The sequence below is a fragment of the Cervus elaphus genome, chromosome 29 (genome assembly GCF_910594005.1).
Source record: "Cervus elaphus chromosome 29, mCerEla1.1, whole genome shotgun sequence".
Lineage (NCBI taxonomy): Eukaryota > Metazoa > Chordata > Mammalia > Artiodactyla > Cervidae > Cervus > Cervus elaphus.
Window position 1 is genome coordinate 12,073,711 of NC_057843.1, and position 15,406 is coordinate 12,089,116.

Genomic DNA, 15,406 nt, shown 5'->3' on the forward strand with positions numbered 1-15,406 from the left:
GTTCTTTTTTTTTTCCCCCAATCATTTGGCGGCACTGTGTGGCATGTAGGATCTTAGTTCCCTGACCAGGGATGAAACCCATGCCCCCTGCATTGAAAGCACGGAGACTTAAATCACTGGACCACTGGGGAAGTCCTGATTATGGTTCTGAATTAAGAGGCTCCTAAGATCAGCAAATTGCCCAAAGTGTCCCTCCTACGCATCTGCCTTCAGCTGGCCATAGACCCTCAACATTCTACATTAGTCCTGTTAAAACAGTAATTTCCCCCCATCTCCTACCACAAACCACAAGCTGTGCGCCCAGCACTGTGGGCTAAACTTTTTCAATGCATTATTTCAATGTCTAATCCTTTATCCTGACCTTCTGAGACAAACAATATTATTATCCTTATGTATAGATGAGGAAATAGTGGCTCAAGAAGATTAAATAACTTTTCCGTGGAACACAGGCTGTAAATGGCAGAACCAGGAGTCGAAGCTGAGTTTAACTCCAAAGTTCAAAGTCCTAACTCATGATACTGTATCACCAGGAATATGACCCCAAATGCTCTGCTGTTTCATTCAGAAAGATCCTGGTTGTAGGAGATAATACGCATGGTTTGCCCAATGGACATGCAGTCCTCCCATTTCTCTGACAGTAAATTAAGACTGCTGGAGAGCTTGATTCTTGGATCCACATCAGATCAGCACTTTTGTTTGCCTGTTCACTTTCACTGAATTGTCAAGGTCATCAGCTGTCAGCATGGATCTTATAACAGATGACTGTCTGATCTTCATTAGCATATTTATCATGATCTATTGTTGGGTCCCAGCGTTCACTACACCCCATGTCACCCTCTCCATGAAAACACATGGGAGAAATTTCTCTTAGGTTTCTGTTTAAGAAAGGGTTCGCCTTCTCTAAAACCATTTGTTTCATTTCAATAGAGGTTGTAAATTCAGTACCAGATCAGTAAGAGCTTCAGTGGCCACCTCTAGATCACAGAAACCAATCTTATCTCTGGGTGTAGTTTGTAGCTTTCCGCTCCCCACCATCCCTTCCCTTCTCTTCTTTAGGGTGATGCCTCTACTGTTTAACTGAGGGACAGAGGCAGAAGGTAGCACTCCAATTCTCAGCTTTCTCTGAACTATACAAAGGACCTTCTGTTCTCGGGGTTCTGCACTTACCTGTCTGCACTAGGTACTTGATACTGACTTCATCAACTGGGAAAAAGGCAGCAGTGGCCCCATACTCTGGACACATGTTGGCAATCGTAGCTCGGTCGGCAATGGACAACTGGGCTACTCCTGGCCCAAAGAACTCGACAAACTTGCCCACTACCCCAACCTGGCGGAGGTGCTGAGCAACAGGATAATAACAGAATTTGAGATTTGATAACCCACAGTTTTTTTTCACTATTTATTTATGTTTTATGCTCATGCCAGGTGGCATGCAGGATTGTAGCTACCCAGTCAGGGATTGAACTCATGCTCCCCACATTGGGAGAGCAGAGTCTTTACCAGTGGACCAACAGAGAAGTCCCAATAACCCTTATTTAAAATGCAGAACTATCCCCTTGCAATTCTCATAAACTAGCCTTGTGAGTCAACACAAACAAGAAATTAGCCCAATATATTTTGGATTATGGGCTTCCCAGGTGGCTCAGTGGTAAAGAATCTGCCTACCAATGTAGGAGACACAGGTTGGATCCCTGGGTTGGGAAGATCCCCTGGAGTAGGAAATGGCAACCTGGTCTAGTATTTTTGCCTGGAAATTTCCATGGACAGAGGAGCCTGGCAGGCTACAGTCCATGGGGTTGCAAAGAGTCAGACACGACTGAGCACACATTATAGATTACTTTTAAAAATAAAACTTAAAAAGCAATGCAACTAATATAACCTGGTATCCTGTAGTAGATCCTAGAACAGAAAAGGGACATTACTAAAAAGACTGGTGGAATTTCTAGTTTAGTTAAAAATGTCATACCAGGGTTAACTACTATTTCTGATAAACGTACCATGGTTATGTAAGATGTTAACATCTGGGGGAGCTGAGAGAAAGGTAACAGAACTCTGTATTACCTTTACATCAACTCACCTATAAATCTAAAATTATTTCAAGACAGTTCTTGAGAAAGAAAAAATAATATAAAAACACAATAATAAGAAAAGTTTTCAAAATGAGAAAACTTTCTAAAGATTAAATAAATTCTTTCAACTTAAATTAGTTACAATTTGCACTTGCTGAGTAAGCAAATGCCTTGTTTCCAAGTGTATAATGAATGAATATCCTGAACATAGGTATAAGTCAAAGGTAACCAAAAGATTCAGGCAGTCTGACTCCCACATCTTTTCCATACAAGCCATCAGTCAGAGCTGCAGCATGAGTGACCAGCTTGGGCCTGCATGAAATCAGTTTCATGAAGTGTGTGGACAACCAGTAGACAGGCTCTTCTGATTATGTGGCATTCTGCCAAAGTTTGTGGGTAAAACCTATATTATTCTACACTTGAACGATGTGGACATCTCTGATAAGCTGTAGTATTCAAACATATCCAATTCTGGTTTTCATGAAGATTAAATCAAAAGTGTAGTATCCATCCCAAATACCCCAAGCCTCCAAACTATACAACCAGAAGAAACTTTGTGATAATAAAAAAATTACTTTTCTAATAATCTTTCAAAATGAAACTGCCTTCTTTCTGCAAAGCAAGCAAATCATCATAAAAGATTACTTCCAACAAGGGCAAATTTTCCAGCTTGGAAAAACATCCGTTACAATAACATAACTTATAATACAGAGAAAGAAATTGTAAAAATCAAAAATTATTCATAGAAAGAGTTTGTTATTTACATACAAAGAAGAACCACATGAAAAAAGTACAGAAGTATAAACATATGCATGGAAATGATTTTGTACAACCTCAGCATAATGATTATCTCTAGAAATGAGGAGGGTGGCTTTAGCCATAAACATCACATTTCACTTCTTAAAAAAATGTACATACAGAGAGAGCTCTGAAGCAAAAACAGCAAAATGTTACCATCTGTTAAGTTTATGTGGTGGGCATATAAGTGTCATTTTAACTTCTGTGTATTTAAACTATTTCACAGTTTCAAAAACATTTTTTTTTTTAAAGAAAAAGATCCACGCAGCAACAGAAGAGTAACGTGAACCTAATGATCTGAAATTTGACCACAGAATTCTCACCTTATCTTGTCTCTTTTAAAGTCATCAACGTGCTGTTTCCTAGCATTCCTAGCACATGGAAACCAAGAGAGAGTCCATTTAGGACTTCCTCCCAGTTTGTCACTGAGACTCTCTAAGACCCCAGAAGAGGCAGCGCTTGGTTACCTTGGTGATGGTGAGCACGATGTCAGTGGATGTTACCAGGGGGTGGGGACTTCCCACCAGCTGGTAGCCGATCACCTGGGGAAGCACCATGCTGATTGGCTGGCCCAGCATCACAGCTTCCGCTTCGATACCACCCACACCTATATGCAAAAATGGTTTCATGACTCCTCAGGCATAGTTCAGTATCATTAATAAGTAGTCAACCCACTTACAGTATTTTACTAGTGTAGAGTTATATTTCCATAAAGAACAGTTATCTTTCCTTTATTTCCCTCTACAGAATTTTTAACAAGTGTTTATTGGAGTGTGGTCTCCCGACATCTAGATCAAAATCCTCATGATTCCACATAGAAAAGGAGAGTGAGGGTCAGGAGTATCCATTTTTAACAAACTCTCTGGATGGTTTTAAATTATTTTAAATGTCCCTAACCCCCTGTTCCAATTCATTCTTCCAAACATACTGAGTGCATAAAAGGCACAAAACACTTTTCAGAGTACTGGAAATAAAGCAGTAAGCAAAACAGACAAAAATACCTTTTCGATATTTGTTGGTCATTCAAATTCATGCTGCTGGAATGTAATGGTATCAAAGTAAATCGAGGTCCATGCCACAGACTAGCATATATGGCACAGGAACCACTCACCCCAACCGAGGACGCCCAAACCATCAATCATGGTGGTGTGTGAATCTGTGCCCACAAGGCTGTCTGGGTAGTAGTATCCATCCTGATCAAAGACCACTCTTGCCAAATACTCCAGATTCACTTGGTGGATGATTCCTGAGCCCGGGGGAATAATCCTCATGTTGCGAAAGGCCTGAGAGCCCCACTAGGGTTGAGAAATGGGAGGAGCACTGTGAATGCCAGACACACTTTGATGCAGCTCACCGCTCCCTCGCACCCCACACACAGGAAGAATCAATCAGTGGAACCAAGCTCTGCCCGTACCTTTAAAAATTCAAATCGTTCTTTATTTCTTTCAAATTCCAAGTCTTGATTCTTCTTTAAACTGTCTGCCCTGTCAAAGACAACAAGTAAACGTGTAAATTTTAAGGCTTAATATGTTACCAAAGTTATTGATGATAATAAGCCAAATGGCATATTATCTGTAGGCCTGCTGGGTGGTAATGCATTTATTCACATGGCAAAGAAGAGTTAATTAAAGTAAAAAGAACTTTATTTTTTGATTGAGGTGATTTTTTACAATGCCTTTAAACATGGTGGGTAGAAAACATTAAGTGAATCTAAGTAAAAACTATTCTAATCATAAAGTCTGAGTCTTAGGAACAGACCTAAGACATTTATGATGAGAACAGTAGTTTAGATTCTTAAAGAAGCCTTCTTTCCATACATCTTTCTCATCCGTGACTTTGTTATGACACCCCTCTGAGCTGAGCCATTCCTGGGCCTGGCATTTTCATCTGTTTTATGTTGGGAGACAGGGACCCAGTGATGCCAGGAGGCACAAGAATTTGTAGGATCACAACCTCCTATCCTCCAAATGGAGGTTTATAGGGCAGATGGTGCCACCCAAGAACATCTATAAAACCCAAATTACATGCCAAGGTTTGCTGAAAGTCATCCTATCCATCAGGATGGACATGGACAATGCAGACTATCAGGAAGCTTTTCGAGGATTTTTATAATCAAACTGCATTGTTTTGAGTCAAGGTAGAATAAGTCATAGTGGTAACTGCATGCTGAGCACACAGGAAGCACGTGTCATGGACTGACTGAACACATGGAAGGATAGTAAAATTAACTGCTAAGACCCAAGTCAGACCTCACTAATTGACAGTTAACACTTACTGACATTACGAAAGCCAGGCACTAAAGTGCTTTACATTTATTTTCTAATCTAGTCTCCAAAACAGCCCTTTAAGTTAGGGGCAACTAATATCCACATTTCTTTCAAGAGGAGACAGACAGAAGGTAAGGTGCTTCAGACCACCCAGCAAGTAAATTGGAATTGGTATTGAAACCCAGGCAGTCTGACTCCAGAATCGATGTTCTAAATCCCTATACTGCCTCCTTGCAGTAGTAGTTACAGAAACTGTAGCAGTGGTGCTGGTATTGTAATAGCAACAACCTCCATAATAATTATAGCAGAAGACAAAGTGCAAGATTGCAAGATGCGTCATAGAGTTTACACACGTGAACTCATTCAATCATTGTAACAACCCCTCACGTAGGTACTACTATTATCCCAATGTATAGAAGAGGAAGCCCAGGCACAGAAATATTAGATAACTTTTCCAAGTACACTGAGGGCTCCATCCCTCCAGTCCCCACCTGTGTCTTCAGTCCTCCACCTTCATCCTAGTACACTGAGGGCTCCATCCCTCAGTCCCCACCTGTGTCTTCAGGTCCTCCACCTTCATACCAGTACACTGAGGGCTCCATCCCTCCGGTCCCCACCTGTGTCTTCAGTCCTCCACCTTAGTCCTAGTACACTGAGGGCTCCATCCCTCAGTCCCCACCTGTGTCTTCAGGTCCTCCACCTTCGTCCTAGTACACTGAGGGCTCCATCCCTCAGTCCCCACCTGTGTCTTCAGGTCCTCCACCTTCATCCTAGTACACTGAGGGCTACATCCTTCCAGTCCCCACCTGTGTCTTCAGGTCCAGATCCATATTCCCAATGTATCCTGAGCATCTACACCAGGAATGCTTTGGGCACCACAAATACAACAGGTCAAATCCTAATGTGTGACCTTCCTCCCTACATCCTCCTCCTTGTCCTTGTCTGTCCATCCCTCATCTAAAGATCTCTTCTCCCACGTAGTACCAACTGCTATCAGAGTGTTTATTCCAGAAACAGCCTCCTGTCCAGTTTCTCTCAATCTAGTCAACCTATCTTTTGTACTGTCACCAGAATTTGGTTTTCAAAAAAAAAAAAAAAAAAAGATCGTTACAACCCATGTTGAATTTGCCAGGGGATCCCATTTTCTAAATAAAGTACAAATCCCTTTCTTTAAAAAACAAGGTCCTTCAGTCTGACCTCAGACTTCCTTCATGCACTCTCTCCCATCCTCCAGTCCAAACTTTCAGCTTCAGCTGCACTGTGGCCTTCATACTCTCCCATACCACACTTTCCTCGTGCCTTCGCATGCTCTGTTCTCTGTGTAGAATGCCCTTCCAGCTCCTTGTGGTAAACATGCCTGGGGACCTAGATCAAGTGATACTCCTGGAAGAACCCCCCCAACTCTCCAAGTTAGTGATTTCGTTCCTACACTTGCTAACTGCATTCAATCTATGCATTCTCTAATCTCTCTGCTTTTTGAGACTAACCTGCTTCTTGAACAAATACTGGCACACAATAGGTCTGTTAAATAAAATTATTTTTAATTAAAAAAAAAAGGAAAGGCATCTTGGAACATTATTCTTAATCATGTATGGCCCTGCTCCATCTCTTCTGCTGTACTCTGAATACACACGGACTCCCAGTCATTATGCCTCATCCTCCTGTCTCTAGAAGGATGTCAGAGCTCCTTACAGCAGAAGCAGGACTGGAAGAAGACCATTTAACCCACAGAATTTTGGGTTTTTGATTCAGTTTGATATGAATGACACAGTCACAGGACAAGCAGAAGCCAGAATGCTTAGGCTGCTTTACGATATGTTAATTCTAAGTTTAAAAAAAAAAAACAAAACCCCACCAACAACAACTCTTTTAGTCACTAAAACAGAACAACTTTCATACTAACCTTGGCTCTTTCTTTAACTTAGTTCTAGTTATTTGAATGAATAAACAGACCTAGAATTCAGAGTTGTCTACCACTCTGAACTGTCCTAGATTTACCCAATCTGGTGAGTTTTTAATAAGATCTCTGAATGTGAATGGCCTCACAGATTAAAGAGGAAATGTCTCCTTATTTACATAAATTGAAATCAGATCTGGATGTAGTTCAAAGTTTCTGAGTATTACATTTAATGGTACTCCAGAAATTCACAGAAAATATTTATAGAGGAAATAGTTCGGACATTCTTGAAATCTGGTTGGAAACGGCTATATTCTTGTTGGGATTTTAAAAAAGGTTATTTCTGAGATAACTTTGAAAAACATTATAATAATGCATTAGTTAGACTCTTGATTCCTAAAGATAGTGTGAAGCCAATTACTAATATTCAAACAAAGGAAAGAGCTTAGAAATACTTAACTGAGAAAATTCACCATCCCACCACCCCTTACCCAGTTATACTAGTTCATTTCTGGAAATAGCTGGAAATAAGCCCGCAGCACAGAGTTCCACAAAAGTTGAGACATATCACGTTTAATTCCTTACAAAAATGAGGAAACAGACTGGGAGGTCAAATTGCAAAACCAAACTCAAGAAATAAAAACAAAACACTAGCAAGGAAAATGCTTCTCACAGAAGTTTCTCTCGAATTAAAAAAAAAAAAGTGTTTGCTAGATTTGGGTATCATTTTGGATCAAAGCTCAACCTTGGACTTTGCGTTTTTCAAAACAATATTTTCAGTATTACAGCGTAAATGAAAAAGGTCCATCAAAAATTGAAACCAGAGTTGATAGATGTCACAGCTTAAAGAGGAAGCCAAGTCACACTGAACTCAGTGCTGATTCAGATTCTTTACCTACTTAAGAGTCAGGAGTTCTTTGAGTTTTGAGTCAAATAACTTCAGACATTAAAACAATTGCAATTCTGTCTCCACCAGTACCTTTACCTTCCAGGCCAGGGATATAAAGGTAAATCCATGCAGGCCAATGAGAGTCTTCAAGAAAGATAAGTCTTCAAGAATGATTTTGTGAGGAGGTTGTTCAGTTGCTAAATCATGTCCAGCTCTTTGTGACCCCATGGACTTCCCTGTCCTTCACTATCTCCCGGAGTGTGCTGAGACTCATGTCCATTGAATCAGTGATGCTATCCAACCATTTCATCCTCTGCCACCCTCTTCTCCTTTGCCTTTGTGAGCTTACTTTTTATTCATTTCTGAAGTGGGACTTTAGGAAACATACTTACTCTTCAATAGGACAATAGTTTGTGTATTTTTAACTCTTCCATTTGAAATAAAAATATTAGATTGAGCTCATGTAATTTAAGGGGAAAAAAAAAAAAAAGACATGTCACCTAAGGATGGGTTTAGAGTCCAAAGGAAAGGAAAGAGCTGGCAAGTATCCAGTCTGTTTGTTCCAAGAACCGACAGTTCAGGAGACAAAGCAGATTTCTCTCTGTTCATGAATTTTTCTGGTTTGGATATTGTCAATACTAATTTGAGAATGACCAGTTTCTACATTTGTCTCAAGGCTATATGGAACCCACTTAAATTGCCAAGGAAGCAAATAAAGGTTTTGGGTTTTTTTTTCCCCCCTTTGTGCGGTTGGTTTCACATTCTTAAATGAACTTCTATGATAAAAACAACAGCTTCTTATTGTAAAAATAAAGAATAGTTACAATCGCTTAGCAGTTTCGCACCTCTCTTTCCAATTCTTTAATCTCTGCCTAGCTTTTCACTGAGCTGAGATCACTCTACACAGGCCATTTCTCCCTGGTTCCTTGAGCTAACACATGAGCATGTTCCAAGTGTTATTAAGGATTTATATATAACCCTAAAGGTTACTTAATATATTTATTTTAAGGATGTATGTAATTTAATAAATCACTCTCCTTTGTTGGGACACCTAGAATGCTTCTAGGTTTTCTCTATTATAAACAATACTTTATTTATTTATTTTTAATTTTAATTTTTTTTCTATTTATTTTTATTCATTGGAGGCTAATTACTTTACAATATTGTAGTGGTTTTTGCCATACATTGACATGAATCACTATTTAGTCACTAAGCTTCTGCTGAATTTCACAAATCTATAAAGGGTAAATCCCAGGATTTTTATTGGGATTTCAAAGGATATGGCAATTTCTAAGGATCCAAATACACAGTGCTTTCATTATTTCTAATTTCTAGCGCTATCAGCAGTGTATAAAAGTGTCTCCATCATGACACCTTTATAATTAATAACATTTATTTTCTAATCTTAACTATGCTGATAAGAGAAAATGGTATCTCAAGGGTTTAACTTACCTTTTTATTACTTATAAAGTTGAAAAGGCTTTATATACTGTTTACCATTTCCATTTCCTGTGAAATGTCTACTTTCCTTTGCCCATTTATTTGCTGGGTTTTACTGTTTCTTTTCTTTTTTTTTTTAAATAGGTTACACATACTCTGTATATATTAAGGTTATTAACTCTTTATTGAAAATATTTCCAAGTTACCTCCTGTTAACTTTGAAGTCCTTACATCTATAGTTATTGTGCCTTTGTTTCATTCACTGCCTCTCAATTGAGAAAAGTCTTTCTCATCAAGACATTTGACACGTATAAAGTTACATTTTCTTTTAAATGTTTGATGATTTAATTTTTAAAATATTAATGCTTTCAATCATAGGTACTGTTTTTTCTACCAAAGATTTAATTTTCACAGCATTGTATGCAGAACAGTTATTTCTTTTTAACTAAGGTTCTATGTAAAGTTGGAAATAATTTTACTTAGTTACTTTTCTAGGTGAAGGTGTCAGCCTTCTAGCAGTACCTGGCTGCCCTCCCTGTATTCATATCCTTGTTGAGTAATCTTGCAGTTACTGGAGTGTATGCCTCCACCCCTGACTTTGGGCTCGACCGCGGGCCTTGCTCTGATTAATGTCATTGTGAACAGAAGTGATCAGATGGCAGTCCCTCATCAAGGCCTTGAGAGATACTGCAGGTTCCCGCTTGCTCTCTCCAGCCTCTGTGATGCCCAGACAGCTGCCTTCTCCTTCAGCCTGGGCTCCCACAGCAGCCCGCAGAGGACGGGGCAGGCCCCGCTGCCCTGCAGATGTGCAGTGGAAGCAGTCAACCCAGTCACGGCTGGGTGAAGCACGGCTGCCCAACCAACCTCAGCTGAGATTAGCTCACCTCCCAACTAACTGGTAGCCATGTAAGAGAAATTTTTATCGTCTACTGCCACTGAGATTTTACTGGTAGGTTATTGGTAGGGTTATGGCAGGAAGAGAGAAGCGGATATCCCGAACAGTAGAAGGAACAAAAGAAAAGAAAGGTACAGACATTATGGACACTCATGTGGAGAGGCAGAGATGACTAGATATAAAATAATTACTTGGAATCAAAAGAGGAATAAGGATCCAGTGGTTAGAAAAAGCAAAACAAAACACCTAAACTCTTTTAAGGTCACACACATACTTGTACTAACAAACTCTCCTGGCAGAAATTTGTTAGTGTTTTTCACCCAAATTTCAAGCTTAAAACACAGCCTGCTCCCCTGCAGGAAGTAAATAGAAAGAAAAAGAAGATTAATGTCCCCATCACTAAAAAAAAAAAAAAAAAATTCAAGGGAAAATATATAGTAAGTTTTGAGTTTTTCTGAATATATCTTTTAAAGATTTTTCTTCTTTTATTTAATGATATACACACACACAAGAAAGACTTATACTCCAAGATTTTGCACAAAGCAGAAAACCCAAATATTCATCCTAGTCTCTCACCTTCTGTTGAAATCAACCTGGATGGAATGATCAATGACAAGATCAGCAGGACAGATGGGGTTTATTTTCTCTGGATTGCCTCCTAACTTTTTCACAGCATCACGCATGGCAGCAAAGTCAACCACAGCTGGCACACCCCTAAGAAATGGGAGAATTAAGCAGAAAACAAATCTATTAAACAAGTGGTATGCATCTTTTTTTTCAGCTTTTGTTTCTGCTGAAAATATTGGCAAGAGGGCTGTCTCACCAGCGGAGCAAATGATGGATGTCAGAAAAGTGAAAGCTGCTAAAATACATTTCCTTGAGTGGAAATCACATCAGTAATGAGCGTCATGGCTGAGTGGAACCTCTATATGCAATTTTACTCCTGCATTAAAGTTTACAACCAATGTGGTTTACACAGAGAAACTGTCAGAAAGCTGGCACTTAAAAACTTTGGAACTTTTTCTGCTATCACTGTTCCCTACTCACATGGTGGGCTAACAAAGACCTGGGCAAGACATACAGATCACAACCTTCAACTTCAGGCCAAATTTAAAGGAATGGATATAACTCAGAGAAGCAGGCTGTGAATCAAGTTTATATTAAGCGCATCCTTCCTTTTTATTATATTAGAGAATAAAATATGAGTAGTCATCCTCTAAAAAAATGAAATTTGGTCTCCAGAAGTAATAAAATAACATTGTTTAAAAAAATGAAAAGGTAGTTGTCTCAAAATGAGGCTGTGAAGGGCTTTCCTGGTGGTTCAGTGATTGAGAACCCACCTGCCAATGCAGGGGACGTAGCTTCAGTCCCTGATCCGGGAAGATCCCGTATGTCACAAGGCCACTCAGCCCGTGTGCCTTAACTGCTGAGCCTGTGCTCCTGAAGCCCACGGGCTCAGAGCCCGTGGTCTGCAACACGAGAGGCCACCGCAAGGAGAAGCCAGCATACCACAACTAGAGAGTATTCCCTGCCCACTGCAGCTAAAAGCCCATGGGCAGCCATAAAGACCCAGTGCAGCCAAAAATAAACAAATAAATACATAATTTTTTTTTTTTAAAGTGAGGCTGTGACCGGAAGCAGTTCTTCGGACTAGCAGGATGTGAGCAGAGACTTAACAGCAACACATCAGGCCTTGCAAACTATGTATCTCCCCTCTGGTGATACATATCAACATTCCAAGGATGGCTGTTTAAAACCTGGCTCCCCTCAGAGGGATGGGATGGGGAGGGAGGCGGGAGGGGGGATCGGGATGGGGAACACATGTAAATCCATGGCTGATTCATGTCAATGTATGGCCAAAACCACTACAATATTGTAAAGTAATTAGCCTCCAACTAATAAAAATTAAAAAAAAAAAAAAGTTAAAAAAAAAAAACAAAAAACCTAGCTCCCTGAGTGACAGGATGTGGGGGAGAAAAGATTCTAAGACAGTTCCACTTCATGCTGTTTCTTTGAACTTTTTTGCTAGTACACTGAGGACTAGGATCTTCAAGACCAAGGACAATGACCTCCACCACTGGAAAAGGTGGGTGAGTACCATCCCTGAGATTATCTCTTGCCATCTGGGATGAACGCCCTCTTTCGCTTTCAAGTGTCTCTGAATATTGAGTGAAAAATCTCACAATCACTGTGTTGTTTTTTTGGTTTTGCCTTTAAAAAGCCTTCTTTACAGGCTGACGAGGGAGAGAAAAGAGTAAGGTGACACAAGGCTCACGTAAAGTCCTGCAGGATGACTCGGGCAGGCTTAAAGGGCACTTCTATGTTCTTATGCTGCATGACCTTCCAATTCAGGATATTTTCAACATCCTTTTTCTTCACCAAAAATTGATCACAGTTCCGAATGGCTGCCTCCAGGAGAACTCTGATAGAAAATGGTAAGGATCCTAGGAATAAAAGGAGAAAGCATAACAAAACAAAAAACCATGAGACATCTTATTATCAGAGCTCTTTAAAGCCAATCTCCATCCAAACTTGATACAGGCAACATCCCCTCTAGTCTTTCAACAGGGAAAGAGAGTAAATTCAAACTGATTTCAATGATTTGAAATATAACAATATTGAATGGGTTTGAGACATTCAGTTATTAGAAAATACCTATAGCCTAGGCAGAAATAAAATATTACAGTTAATTCTTTCATAACCAGTGGCTGCCTAGCCTTGGAATCCAGCAACAGAGCTTCCCTTAAGTTATCATGAAAGAAATCAGTCTAGATTATTTAATTTGCTGTATTACTGTTAGTAAAACACACACACACACATATACAGAGTAGTATTTCTTATGAAACCTCAGTGTGTAAAAAATGAGAAAATAACGCTTTTACAATGATTAAAATGAGACCAAAGAATAGTCATATATACCTTTCAAAGGAAATAAACACCTAAACTCCATGGAGTATGGTCATTGGTAGCCATGTTTTTTAGAATAAGACAATGGTAATTTTTAAGAAAATTTATTTTGCTTATAAAAGAAGTGGTTCATCTTGACACATAAGAATTATTCACTAGTATTATCCAGAAAAGGCAAGAGTACAAAGGCAGAAAAACACAGGAGTTGGGACAAAAAGGCTTGTGTTTTCATCTCTCCCGCTATCTTTTTGTTGTTGTTCAGTTGCCAAGTTGTGTCTGACACTGAGCACCATGGAATGCAACACGCCAGGCTTCCCTGTCCTTCACTGTCTCCCTGAGTTTACTCAAACTCATGTCCATTGAGTCAGTGATGCCATCCAACCATCTTACCCTGTGTCATTCCCTTCTACTCTTGCCCTCAGTCTTTCTTAGCATCAGGGTCTTTTCCAGTGAATCAGTATCAGGCGGCCAAGGAACTGGAGCTTCAGCGTCAGCATCAGTCCTTCCATTGGATATTCATTGACCACCTGGTTGATTTGCTTTAGGATTGACTGGTTTGATCCAGTGGATGTTGGCAATTTGATCTCTGGTACCCCTGCCTTTTCTAAATCCAGCTTGTACATCTGGAAGATGTACATACTGCTGAAGCCTAGCTTGAAGGATTTTGAACATTACCTTGCTAGTATGTGAAATGAGTACAATTGTGTGGTAGTCTGAACATTCCTTTGCATTAACCTTTGGGACTGGAATGAGAACTGACCTTTTCCAGTCCTGTGGCCATTGTTGAGTTTTCCAGATTTGCTGGCATATTGAGTGCAGCACTTTCACAGCATCATCTTTTAGGATTTGAAACAGCTCAGCTGGAATTCCATCACCTCCACTAGTTTTGTTTGTAGTAATGCTTCCTAAGGCCCACTTGAATTCATACTCCAGGAAATCTGGCTCTAGGTGAGTGATCACACCATCGTGGTTTTCTGGGTCATTAAGGACTTTTTCGTACAGTTCTGTGTATTCTTGCCACCTCTTCTTAATCTCTTCTGTTTCTGTTAGGTCCTTGCCGTTTCTGTCCTTTATTGTGCCCATCTGTGCATGAAATGTTCCCTTGGAATCTCTATTTTCTTGAAGAGATCTCTAGTATTTCCCATTCTATTGTTTTTTTCTCTATTTATGTGCATTGCTCACTTAAGGCTTTCTTATCTCTCTTTGCTTTTCTCTGGAACTCTGCATTCAGTTCGGTGTATCTTTCCCTGCCTTTTGCTTCTCTTCTTTTCTCAGCTATCTGTAAGTCCTCCTCAGACAACCATTTGCCTTCCTGCATTTCTTCTTCTCAGGGATGGATTTGGTCACCACCTCCTGTACAGTGTAATGAACCTCCGTCCATAGTTCTTCAGGCACTCTGTCAACCAGATCTAGTCCCTTGAATCTATTTGTCACCTCCACTGTATAATCATAAGGGATTTGATTTAGGTCATACCTGAATGGCCAAGTGGTTTCCCTACTTTCTTTGGTCTTGAATTTTCCAATAAGGTGCTGATGGTCCGAGCCACAGTCAGCTCCAGGTCTTGATTTTGTTGACTGTATAGAGTTTCTCCATCTTCGGCTGCAAAGAATATAATCAAACTGATTTTGGTATTGACCACCTGGTGATGTCCATGTGTAGAGTTGTCTCTTACGTTGTTGGAAGAGGGTGTTTGCTCTCATCAGTATGTTCTCTTGGCGAAACTTTCGTAGCCTTTGCCCTGCTTCATTTTGTGCTCCAAGACCAAACATGCCTGTTACTCCAGGTATCTCTTGACTTCCTACTTTTGCATTCTAGTCCCGTATGATGAAAAGGACATTTGTTGTTGTTGTTAGTTCTAGAAGGTCTTGTTTAGGTCTTCATAGAATTGTTCAACTTTAGCTTCTTTGGCATTAGTGGTTGGGGCCTAGACTTGAATTACTGTGATGTTGAATGGTTCGCCTTGGAGACGAACAGAGATCATTCTCTCATTTTTGAGACTGCACACAAGTACTGCATTTCAGACTCTTTTGTTGACTGTGAGCGCTACTCCATTTTATTCTAAGGGATTCTTGTCCACAGTAGTCAATATAATAGTCATCGTTATTAAATTCTCCCAGTCCCATTTTAGTTCAGTGATTCCTAAAATGCCAATGTTCACTCTTGCCACTTCTTTTTGGACCACATCCAATGTACCTTGATTCACGGACCTAACACAGGTTCCCACTCAATACTGTTCTTTACAG

The 15,406-nt window shown here is 39.9% G+C and overlaps 1 protein-coding gene across 1 annotated transcript in view; it reads right to left on the reverse strand.

The window, feature by feature from the left end:
* The window catches only part of ACO1 (aconitase 1), a 66,412-nt gene that overhangs the window by 23,450 nt on the left and 27,556 nt on the right, over positions 1 to 15,406 (reverse strand). Inside the window, exons 3-8 of the mRNA XM_043890906.1 lie at positions 12,531 to 12,699; positions 10,832 to 10,969; positions 4,282 to 4,351; positions 3,979 to 4,162; positions 3,335 to 3,474; positions 1,168 to 1,339 (exon numbers count right to left, since the gene is read on the reverse strand). Of these exons, the coding sequence (XP_043746841.1) occupies positions 1,168 to 1,339; positions 3,335 to 3,474; positions 3,979 to 4,162; positions 4,282 to 4,351; positions 10,832 to 10,969; positions 12,531 to 12,699 (873 nt within the window). The remainder of the gene's footprint in view (positions 1 to 1,167; positions 1,340 to 3,334; positions 3,475 to 3,978; positions 4,163 to 4,281; positions 4,352 to 10,831; positions 10,970 to 12,530; positions 12,700 to 15,406) is intronic.